This window comes from Lepus europaeus, chromosome 14 (genome assembly GCF_033115175.1).
Source record: "Lepus europaeus isolate LE1 chromosome 14, mLepTim1.pri, whole genome shotgun sequence".
Lineage (NCBI taxonomy): Eukaryota > Metazoa > Chordata > Mammalia > Lagomorpha > Leporidae > Lepus > Lepus europaeus.
The window spans coordinates 2606336-2618956 of record NC_084840.1 but is presented as its reverse complement, the minus strand read 5'-3'; the positions used below and the strand labels follow the sequence as shown (position 1 = coordinate 2618956).

The window sequence follows — 12621 nt, the reverse complement described above, 5'->3', positions numbered from 1 at the left end:
TGATTCAAGTTCTGGATGCTCCACTTCCAAGTTCCCTGCTAACGGCCTGGGAAAGCAGCAGAAGACAGCCCAAGTAACCGGGCTCCTGCCAGCCCCGCGGGAGACCTGGATGGAGTTCCAGGCTCCTGGCCTGGGCCCGTGTCTGCTACTCACAAGTTGCCTAGTTTTCGGTATTTCGTTTCAGCAGCCTGACTGGATCCAGACAGCTCTCAAGTTGAGGGTTTCGGCAGACAAGTTCATGAGGCTCTCCAGCACCTCTACCCCCATATTCTATTTTAGGTCAAAACTAAGGTTCATCCATGTTCTGATTCATGGTTTACAATCAGTTTACTGCAACATACATAGGCATTCCAAAACATCACTATTGCTAATACCAGTGCATTATCCAAAACCATGCAGTAAAAACCACAGGCTTTATGGGGAAAATATGGTTGGGACACATTTGCGACAACAAAACAGGATGGCTGGGGCCAGCATGGCACAGCAGGCTAAGTCACAGCCTGCAACAGTGGCATTCTTTACGGTCACCAGTCCTGACTTCTGATCCAGCTCCCTGCGAACGGGCCTGGGAAAGCAGTGGGAGATGGCCTCAGGGCTTGGGCCCAACCAGCCTCCACGTGGGACCCGGACGAAGGTACAGGCTCTCGGCTTTGGCCTAGCCCAGCTCCAAGAATTGTGGCCATTTGGAGAATGAAGCAGGGGATGCAGGATATCTCACTCTGTCTCCCTGTAACTCTGCCTTTCAAATAAGTAGAATGTTTATAAAAGATCTACTTATGTATTTGAAAGGCAGAGTTACACAGAGAGAGAAGCAGAGACAGAGAGAGAGAGAAAAAGAGAGAGACAGAGAGAGAGAGGCCTTCCAACTGCTGGTTCACTCCCCAATTGGAAACGACGGCCGGAGCAGTGCCAATCCAAAGCCAGGAGCCAGGAGCTTCTTCCAGGTCTCCCACGTGGGTGCAGGCACCCAAGGACTTGGGCCATCTTCTACTGCTTTCCCAGGCCATAGCAGAGAGCTGGATCGGAAGTGGAGCAGCCAGGACTAGAATCGGCGCCCATATGGGATGCTGATATTGCAGGCAGTGGCTTAACTGCTGTGCCACAGGGCTGGCCCCAATTTTTTTTTTTTTAAATCACAGTGCAGTGGAAAGGATTAAAAACAGCCAGAACTTTTCACCCTCACACCAAGTGGTGAGTATGGGAAGCGCATGGACACAGGCCTTACCGGTACTCAGTCTGAGAGACACAGTCATGCAGCTCCTGAGCAGTAAATCTGACATTTTTATTTACCTGAAAAGAATCAAAATATGGTTATTAAAAACGAGCGATGAGAGCACCATCACATCTGAGAGCAGAATCTCTCAAACAGTAAGTCCAGTGACCACAACGCTAATTATCTCTGGCGCTTGTCTTACAAGTCAGTCTGTTCACAGCGTCAGCTGAAGTGAGCTGGACTTAGAAGTCATGGGAATCTCAACAAAGCAGGCGATCACTTTGGAGATCAAGTGGACGGAAAACCATGTAAGGCTATCAATGGTGGAAAGATCCATCTAACTTAGGCAAAAGCTTCACATACGGACATTTCCTCAGGAAACCCATTTTCAGTTTGAAGGTCTACATATTTAATGTAAGTTACGAAGAATGATAATTCAGAGACATAATTTACGACCCTGAGTATAAAATTTCTTCATCACACAAACACTTGTGTGGCACACATATGGAGGCCACGTGGAAGGAGCTTTCTTCCCGCACCTTGCCGCTGACTGAGGCCACGCTGCATTTACGTGCAGGGACGAACCTGGAAACGTGCACAGGAACATCTTTCTTACCAGAATGCAAGGACAGGGGACACATTTTCAAAAAGTTGACATACGGTTTTATTGTTCTGTATCTACTGCTGTGACTCCCATTTAACAGATGAAGGAACCGAGACACAAAGAATTACAAATTGTTCCTAGCCATACAGTTAACAAGCGGAGGACACAACAGTTGAACATAAGCGGTCTGACCTCAGAGTCCATGTTCTTTTCTTAAAGATTTACTTTGTTTATTTGAAAGTCAGAGTTATGGTGGGGAGGGATATTGATCTTCCATCTACTGGTTCACTCCCCAAATGTCCACAATAGCCAGGAACCAGGAGCTTCTTCCAGATCTCCCACTTGGATGGCAGGGGCCCAAACACTTGGACCATCTGCTGTTGCTTTTCCCAGGCCATAGCAGGGAGCTGGATTGGAAGTGGAGTGGCTCAGACACACACATGGGGGCCAGTGTGGGATGTCGGTATTGCAGGCTGCGGCTTCCCACCACGCCATGCCACAAGGACAGCCCAGCGTCTGTGCTCTTAATCACCAGGTTCTTAATGGAAGGCATGGCATGCAAAAAACCACATAGTGGCAGGCGTTTCATGCTTTATTCCATATCTGAGTGCCTGGTTTGACTCCCGGCTCTGCCACTTCAACCCAGCTTCCTACTAAAGTACCTGGGAAGACAGCAGGTGTTGGCTCAGAAGCTACTGGGTTCCTGCCATCCTAATGGGACACCGGGTCTGAGCTCCAGGCTTCTGGCTTCCGCCAGGCACAGTCCTGACTGTTTTAGGAATCTGGGAGCAAACTAGCAGACGGGAGAGCTGTTTCTCTCTCTACCTTTAAAGTACATTGAAAACAAAATTTGAAAAGATTTTTTTAGGAACAAATGTATAGAAGTATATTTAAAGGAGCTTATTTCCTTAAGACATGAGACCTGAATCTATGTCACACTGCTTCATTTAGAATGTTTTAAAAATGAAACACACAAACTTGAAAATAGGAATATACAAAGAATACAGGCAGAGTTTTGAGCAAAAACTGGCAATCGGCAGAGCACCTTCTGTGGATCAGCAAGATGCAGCTCTAACCCCAATCCATGCTGCTGCCCCAGAGGAAACACAACTGTGGTTTTCCTTCCCAGTATCGGGGTTCTGCCTGCCTGGGGGTGGGGGTGGGAGTGGGTAGCATCTGTAATTGCCACAATGACTCGGCTAGCCAATTAGTATTTGAAGAGGAACCACAAAGTCAGACAGCCAGCTGTGCTCCACACAATCCAGAAACGACCTGTCCAAAATGCCAACAGCACCCTGATGAGAATCAGTTCTGCGCTGGAGAAAAGGTACTGTTCTTATGATTCTACTGTATGCTTTAGGGAACCAAAGTAGAAACTGAATACATATGTCACTCTTGGGCTGCAGGAGTCCTGGAGATGGGAAGGTGTAGGCCAAAGCACAGAAAACAGGATAAGCAGGGTGAGTGAGCCCAGCGATCTGATGTGTCACATGAGGACCATCGCTAATGATCCGGCGACATGTGCCATCTTTGCCACACACACACAAAAGGGTACTATATTAATTTATCTGACTACAGTAACTTTCACTATTGTATGACTGTGTCAAAACATCATGTCGTACATCTTAAACACATACAATTTCTAAGAGATAGTATGTCACTGGCAAATTTCTGTGGCATTCAAGAATTTAATTTAAAGCACATACTAAACAGCATTCCATTCCATTTCTGAAACTCCTACTATCATTATTTGTATTAAAACTTACTTATGGTGGAAACATAATAACAGCTACAAGTATTTCTCTTACCTCATACTTGATTAGGAAGTTATAGAGGGTCTCAACATCTTGATAATTACTGTCAGGGGCTAAAATCCTGTTTTAAAAATAAAACAGAGAAGGGGGGATAAATTAAACAAAAAATAAACCCCTAAAAACCAGCACATTCTCCCCAAAACATCCCCATACTGTGAAATGACCCTGAAATAACTTATTCAAAGGTTTATATTCTGTTTCATCTTTCATCAATTAAAAATTATAGAACCATGAACTTAATTCAACATAGCAATTTATAAAAATATTTTTGATTATTTAAATTGACTCTCATAACATCCATTAATCAACAACCTTAAGTATTCTTGCAAATGAAATTAGGATTCATGTTTTGAGTTACAATAACACAGACTTCTCAAAAAGGGGCAGAAATATCAAGCGCATTTACCCTCCATGTCTTTTAGGCTGTGGACAAGGTTTCAATATCTCCCACAGAAATGTTCAAACAGCCCAAACAGATAACTGATGAAACTCTTAGACACATAAAAGAAATCCCAAAGATCGTGACTAAATTTTTTTTTTAAGGTTTATTTATCTGAAGGGCAGAGTTACACAGAGAGAGCAAGAGGGAGGGAGGGACTGAGAGAGAGAAAAATAAAGAGGGCTTCCACTGCTGGCTCACCCCAAACGGCCACAGTGACCAGGGCGGGGCCAGGCTGAAGCAGGAGCTTCTTCCAGGTCTCCCATGTGGGTGCAGGGCCCGAGGCCATCTTCCCTTGCCTTCCCAGGCACATTAACAAGGAGCTGGATCGGCAGTGGAGTAGCTGAGACGAACCAGTGCTCACAAGAGATGCTGGTACCACAGGTGGCAGCTTAATCCACTAACAGACACAACACCAGCCCCAATGACTAAAGTCTAAAAACACTGAGCCATCAACCTAGCGTTTTATGAAAATCAAGTTATCAGTCATGGTGGTTCAGTGGTTGAGTTCTGTCTATCTCACTTCATCCAGCTGCGTGACTTTGGGTGAACTATCAGGGATGAGGATGATTAACGGTCTATTAGTTTTGAGAATTAAGTTAATTACAGTAAGAAAAGGCCTTTACAGGCGAGTATGTGGTGAAGGGATTCAGATACGACTTGGGGCCCCACATGCAGTGTCAGGATGCCTGGCCTGGAGCCCTGGCTCTGCGGTCTGTTCTGCTGATGCACACCCTGGATGGCACAGGCCATGGCTCAAGCACTTGGGGCTCTGCCACCCATGTGGGAGACAGGCTTGAGTTCTATGTGGTTTTTTAATTATAACAATGTGCCTAGGTCCTTACAACGCCTGACTCTGCCAGATTTGAGAGTTGAACATCTCTCAATCTTAATTACATCTTTAGACTATTTGGTCTTTATTATATTTATGGGATAGCTTTTATAAATAATTTTTTAGGTTATAGTCAAAGTTGCTATGCTCCCTTGGAGGGCACACATACAGAATATCTTTAAAAATATGTAAGTCTGCATGATAATACCAATTTCACACCAACAAGTTTTTCTCCCAACAAGTAATTCTAAACTACAAATCATCTCCTGAGTGAGAGAAAACACACACCCACGGGAGCACATGCACGCAAGCTAACACGTGGGAAGGGAAAGGTCCAGAAGCTGTTTCCTTTAAAAGCATACATGAAAACAAAGCTTTGTAACTAATCTAAAGCAACCCTTCAAGAAAATAAATAAATAAAGCAATCCTTCAGAAAGGTGACACACACAAAGCAGTATGTTCTGACTTTGCAGCCACTGGAAACAAACTGGCAGCAGCATGGAGTCGCTGACTCCTGTCTTCTGTGGCTTTGGAAGTAAAACCCAAACTGTCCACACGAGAGGTAAGGAGAGGAGACACAAGATGCTTCTAGTAAGAGCCTTGCAAACTCCACGCTCCTATCCCAGAGAACCAAATGAACATGTCTTTGTGCTTAAATATTTTATAGAAAAACTAGCTCTAGGGAAATTAGCTATTTGTCTATAGCAACATATCAAATCCAAAGTAAGAAATAAAGGAAATAAGCATGTTATAATTCAAGTATTTCTTACAAACTCACAGATCTATACAATGACCACCACGATCCAGATCCCTCTGTCCTCACTGCCCATTCCCTGTCTTGACAGAGCTGCCCTTTCTGGACTCAACAATTTGCTCGTTTCTTTCCTCTGACCCGCACAGAGGCACAGCGGTGACTGCAAACAGCTGCACACCACACTCAAGTCCAGAGGAGGCGGCGAACTCCAGCAGACACCTGCGTGACCTTCAATGTGAGCCCTCAACGGAGGAGACAAACTTTATTAAAGGTGCTCAATTTAGGGGTGAATTTAGACCTCCTTACATCCTGTGAGCGCAGAAGGGAATGGAATGTGGTCTATAGGAAAAACCACAAACTTGTGCTCATACAAGTACAGCCTCAAGAAAACATACAAAACCAAAATGGAGACAAATGGATATGAACTTTTGTGCCTTAAAACGTCCCCACACAACATTCCTGGGAGGTCAGCTTCCTCTAGTTCTTTTTTTCTTACGTCAGTAGGCAGACAAAAGATTCTTAGAATTAAAGTCTTACAATTATCCTTTTCAAATGGCAACTTTCTAAAAGAGTGTTAGAAAAAAAGAACTAGCCCTTGGGGAAAGTAAGTATTTTCAGAAAATGTCTATTCTTTATTTATATTTATATCCATATTTGTCACTTCAAGAGAAACTCATATCAACAAATAATGATTTATTAACAAAGCAAGATTGAATGGAACAGACTTCAGTTTCCTTTGTAACAGCGTTGACACTAGGCTGGTAGCTGATGGCCCAGGAGCACAGTAAGACGGGTACCACGGCAATGCTGAAGACATCCACTGAGGTAGGGGAACACACCCACAGCAGGGAACTACAGCACATTAAAAACTCATGTCCACACTCTCCAAGAGCGCAGTTGAAGCTTACACATTACTAGGAAACATTATTACAACTTTCGGGTTAATAGTCTCATTTATCTGGCACTTAACAAATGCTTCCTCCTTTACCTCTGCAATTCAATACTCTAGGTCATAAACTGCACTTCACATATTAGGAAACAAGCACACAAAAAGACTAATCTATCTGGTAAGGAGATGGAGTAAGGATTCACCTTAGGTCCGTCTGACCCTCAAAGCTCTGTTCCTTTTCATGTGAATATGGTGACACACCTGAAAACGCCACCGGACTGGAATCTGCTGCTCATGAATGCTAAGTGATGTCACGGATGCATACAAGCAGCATCACTACTAAACTGGGCGAAATTCATCCGATCAACAACAGCAAACACTGGAGGAAAAAAGTCTTGATCTGGATGATATATAAAAGTAAAATTAAAATCACATGTTTTCTGCAGTTAATTTGGTGACAAGTATACAAATGAAAGACATTCTTCAGCCCCAGATTCTTAAAGAATGTCTATATAAAAACGGTAAGAAGAAAAAATAGTTACCACTTAAACAAAATTGTTTAAAAATATTATTTATTTGAGAGGCAGAGAGACAGTGAGACAAACGGAACTGGTAGAGAGGAGGAGCTACATGCCAAAGAATGAAATTGAACCCCTCTCTCTCATCATATACAAAAATCAACTCAAAATGGATTAAAGACCTAAATGTGAGTCCTGCAATTTTGCAACTATTAGAAGAAAACACATCAGGACATCAGAATGGGCAAAGATTTTCTCGATCAGACTCTAAAAGCACAGGAAATAAAAGGAAAAGTAGATAAATTGGATTTTACTAAGGAACTTTTACACACCAAAGGAAATAATCAACGGACTGAAGAGACAACCTACAAAATGGGAGAACATATCTGCAAGCTATATATCTCAAAGGGCCAATATCTAGAATATGTAAAGAACCCAAACAACTCAGTAGCAAAAAAAAAAAAAAAAGAATCCAATTTTCAAATGGAGAGATAGTTAAACAGACATTTCTCATAGGAAGGAATGCAAATGGCTAATAGGTATATGAAAAAATCCATTACACCATCAATCATCACGGAAATACAGATCAAAACCATAACAAGGCAAACCTCACTCCAGTAAGATTGGCCATTACCAAAAAGAAAAGATAGGGGCTGGCGCCATGGCTCACTTGGTTAATCCTCCACCTGCGGTGCCGGCATCCCATATGGGCACCAGGTTCTAGTCCCAGTTGCTCCTCTTCCAGTCCAGCTCTCTGCTGTGGCCCGGGAAGGCAATGGAGGATGGCCCAAGTACTTAGGCGCCTGCACCTGCGTGGGAGACCAGGAGGAAGCATTTGGCTCCTGGCTTCGGATCGGCGTAGCTCTGGCTGTAGCGGCCATTTTGGGGGCTGAATCAATGGAAGGAAGACCTTTCTCTCTGTCTCTCACTAACTCTCTCAAATAAATAAATAAATAAAAGATAACAGAAAACAACTTCAGCAAAGATCTGAAGGGAACTCTTGCACACTGTAAGTGGGAATTAATTTAGTATAGCCACTGTAGAAAATGGCATGGAAGTTCTTCGAACTAAACATATAACTATCTTGCACTTGGGCCATCCTCCACTGCACTCCCGGGCCATAGCAGAGAGCTGGCCTGGAAGAGGGGCAACCGGGATAGAATCCGGTGCCCCAACCGGGACTAGAACCCGGTGTGCCGGCACCGCAAGGCGGAGGATTAGCCTGTTAAGCCACGGTGCCAGTCTAAACATATAACTATCTTATGATCCAGCAATCCACGCCTGTGTATATACGCACACAGATCTGAAATCCATCTGCTGAAGAGACATCTGCACTGGCCTGTTGGCTGCAGGATTCAGAACAGCCAAGAACTGGAAACAATGTGTCTATCCACCGATGAACGGATAAAGAAAATGTGGTATACAGACACAAAATACTACCAGCAAAAAAAGGATGGAATCCTGTCATCTGCAACAACATGGGTGGAGCTGGAGATCATTATCTTACGTGAAATAAACCAAGTACAGAAGGCAAGTATCATAGGTAGAGCCTAGCAAACAGGTGCTCTCCTAATGTAGAGAAGTTGGGAGAGAGCGATGAGGAGAGGTTGACTGTTGGGCAACAGGCTATCGCTGAATCAGGGTAAGAAGTTCTAGGGTTCTACTGCACAGTAAGGTGACTACAGGTGACATTAACATGCTGTATAATTTCTCTATTAAAAATCCTAGAAGACAGGATTTTAAATGTTCTCACTATAAACAATGTCAAATGAAAGGGAACATATTACACCATTTACTATGAGTAAATATTGCAGTGTGAACCTGCAACAAAGCATCACAGTGAGCACCCCACAAATATGCACAATTTTTATCTTTTTTAAAATTAAAAAAGTTGGTGATGAGAACAAGAGAGTTTTCAGGTAATTTTATGACTGTATGTGAGATTAATCATAAAGCAACTCTACAGAAGGAAAATATTATTTTGGTAAAGGAACAACTCATATTGTATGGCTTTCACGGAGAAGAGACACACAGATACATCCTGTCAGAGTGCACTGATAGGTGACACAGTTCCTTGTGGACTTTGCAGATGGGCCAGAACATATGTCCATGTACTGTTCACGGACCCTGGCTGTTACCTGGTGAGCCAGCATCTTCCGCTACTGTAGGTTCTCTTCTACACTGGCATTTAACCATAGCAACACCCGTGCTTATGCTCACAGGCTCTCTCTCGTCAGCCTGCCAGAGTTCAAAACACAGTAGGACCACTTTCTGGCCAGATGTTACCAAGGAAATTACTTTACCCTCTCTGCGCCTGTGTTTCTCATTTTTGAAACAGGGAAAACAATAGTGTTACCTACCCCCACAGGGCTATTAACAGGATTAAATGAGTTGATACACATATTTGGAATAAGCCTTGGTTTAATAAATATGTTAGCTATTATTATAATATGCTACTATTATTATTCTATTTATCTTTTTTATTTTTTTTAAAGATTTATTTATTTATTTGAAAGTCAGAGTTACACCGAGAAAGGAGAGGCAGAAAGAGAGAGGTCTTCCATCCGATGGTTCACTCCCCAACTGGCCGCAACGGTCAGAGCTGCGCCGATCCGAAGCCAGGAGCCAGAAGCTTCTTCTAGTCTCCTGCACGGGTACAGGGGCCCAAGGACTTGGGCCATCCTCTCTTGGTTTCTCAGGCCATAGCAGAGAGCTGGACTGGAAGAGGAGCAGCCAGGACTAGAACCGGCGCCCATATGGGATGCTGGCGCTTTAGGCCAAGGCGTTAACCCACTGTGCCACAGTGCCGACCCCTCTTATCTTTATAAAAAAAAAAAATCTCAAATTATCACTGTTGCTCATCAATAGAGAACCAAATGAAGATTCCGATCTGGTAGTCTGCTCTGGGTTTGGCAGGCATATCAGCAGACCCTGTGGTCTCTATTAATCTAACACTCTGCTCATCTTGGTCCTAGACACTAATACAAGAATCAAGAGAAGTCAGGGGCCGGCGCCGTGGCTCAACAGGCTAATCCTCCGCCTTGCGGCGCCGGCACACCGGGTTCTAGTCCCGGTCGGGGCACCGGATTCTGTCCCGGTTGCCCCTCTTCCAGGCCAGCTCTCTGCTGTGGCCAGGGAGTGCAGTGGAGGATGGCCCAAGTGCTTGGGCCCTGCACCCGCATGGGAGACCAGGAGAAGCACCTGGCTCCTGCCATCGGATCAGCGCGGTGCGCCGGCCGCAGCGCGCTGGCCACAGCGGCCATTGGAGGGTGAACCAACGGCAAAAGGAAGACCTTTCTCTCTCTCTCTCTCTCTCTCTCTCTCTCTCTCTCTCTCTCTCTCTCTCTCACACTGTCCACTCTGCCTGTCAAAAAAAAAAAAAAAGAGAAGTCAGGAAAAACGAAAAGCAAAAGATGCCTAGTGTCCACTTCATAACAACCCTCAATTCCTCCCGGGGCCGCCACTGTGGCACAGCAGGTTAACGCCTGGCCTGCAGTGCCAGCATCCCATATGGGTGCCGGTTCGAGACCCGGCTGCTCCCCTTCCAATCCAGCTCTCTGCTGTGGCCTGGGAAAGCAGTAGAAGATGGCCCAAGTCCTTGGGCCCCTGCACCCATGTGGGAGACCCAGAAGAAGCTCCTGGCTCCTGGCTTCGGATTGGCACAGCTCCGACCATTACGGCCAACTGGGGAGTGAACCAGCGGATGGAAGACCTCTCTCTCTCTCTGCCTCTCTTCCTTCTGTGTAACTCTGACTTTCAAATAAAATAAATAAATCTTTAAAAAAATTCCTCCTAATTTTGTAAATAAAAAAAAAAGTAGAGCCAAATTCTAACAAACCAAGATGGTTACCAATACAGAATCCAATATTATCTAGACATGGGGGGGGGGGGGGGGCACAGGGGTAGTGCCCAATCCACTGTCTCCCAACTAGATGAGCAGAGGTGGTTTCACGTTAGCAGGGCCCAGGCTCGCTCTCAGTAGTTATTCTGATACGTGGCTGTAGTCATAGTACTGAGCTTTGCTTAGCTGTGTTGGCAACAGCTCCAGTTGTTCCTTCCGAGACTAAGTAAAAGGGACAGCGAGGGACACTCCACACGTCAGTGCTTTAGAACTGTACCTACTGTAACCCTGGTGCTTATGTTTCAGGTGCTATCTAAGGAACATTCCTACTGATTTGACCTTCTGTTTGTCCTAAGGAAATCCAGCGCAAACTTGTGATCTCTTCTAGCTACAGCATGTTCTCTGGCTGTTTCTTCCTTGGCCCCAAGTCACTCCTTAGCCTAACTATCTTAACTCTACCCCAACATTCTAAAAAACTGCCACTGAAAAATTTTTTTAGAAATTAATTTTTTTTTTTCATACCAAAGGAAGAGAGATAGACAGGACAGTCGGACAAAAAGAGATATCCCACCTGCGGGTCCACTTCCCAAATGCATCCAACATCTGGGATTGGGTCAGGCTCAAGTCAGGAGCCAGGAACTCAAACCAGGTCTCCCCAGGCAGATGGCAGGGACCCAGGTACTCGAGCCATCGCTGCCTGCCAGGGTGCACATTAGCAGGAAGTGGCACACACAGCAGGGCAAGACTCCTACCCAGGCACTCAGATGTGAGATGCAGGCTACCCAAGAAATGTCTTAACCATTGCACCAAATACTCACCCCACCAACCAATGATTTCAGGGTTGTTCAACCCAATGGACACTTTTTAATCACACCTTATGGGCTCCTTGGTTATAGCATGAAACTGTTAACGCCAGCATCCCACATTGCAGTGCCAGTTTCAGTCCCAGCTCTCCACTTCCAATCAACTCTCTGCCAATGCACCTGAGAAAGCAGCAGGAAATGGCTCAAGCACTTTGGCCCTGCCACCCATGTGGGAGACCTGTATGGAGTTCTACGTTCCTGGTTTCAGCCTGGCCTAGCTCTAATCATTGAGGCCACTGGGGAATGAACCAGTCGACAGAAAATCTGTCACTCTTCCAAATAAATAAAATTTTTTCCTTTTTTTTCTTTTTAAAAGGTCTATTTTCTTTTGGAATTCATTCCTCCTGGACATTTGTGATGTCCATCTCTTTTTTTCTTTTTAAAAGATTTTATTTATTTATTTGATAGGTAGAGTTAGAGAGAAAGGAAGAGACAGAGAGAAAGATCTTCCTTCCGTTGGTTCACTCCTCAAATGGCTGCAATGGCCGGAGCCGCGCCGATCCAAAGCCAGGAGTCTGGTGCTTCTTCCCAGTCTCCACATGGGTGCAGGGCCCAAGGACTTGGGCCATCTTCTACTGCTTTCCCAGGCCACAGCATAGAGCTGGATTGGAAGGGGACAGCCAGGATTAGAACCAGCACCTGTATGGGATGCTGGCGCTGCAGGCGGAGGATTAACCTATTTTTTTTTTTTTTTTGACAGGCAGAGTTAGACAGTGAGAGAGAGACAGAGAGAAAGGTCTTCCTTCCGCTGGTTTACCCCCTGAATGGCCGCTACAGCTGGCGCACTGCGCAAATCCGAAGCCAGGAGCCAGGTGCTTCCTCCTGGTCTCCCATGCGGGTGCAGGGCCCAAGCA

At 44.9% G+C, this 12621-nt stretch overlaps 1 protein-coding gene across 3 annotated transcripts in view; it reads right to left on the bottom strand.

Annotated features, from left to right (window-relative positions):
* Positions 1-12621, bottom strand: part of SWT1 (SWT1 RNA endoribonuclease homolog) — an 87220-nt gene that overhangs the window by 9190 nt on the left and 65409 nt on the right. For all 3 annotated transcript variants that reach the window (XM_062211500.1, XM_062211501.1, XM_062211502.1), the window contains exons 16-17: positions 3626-3692; positions 1226-1290 (exon numbers count right to left, since the gene is read on the bottom strand). In XM_062211500.1, coding sequence (XP_062067484.1) covers positions 1226-1290; positions 3626-3692 — 132 coding nt within the window. The remainder of the gene's footprint in view (positions 1-1225; positions 1291-3625; positions 3693-12621) is intronic.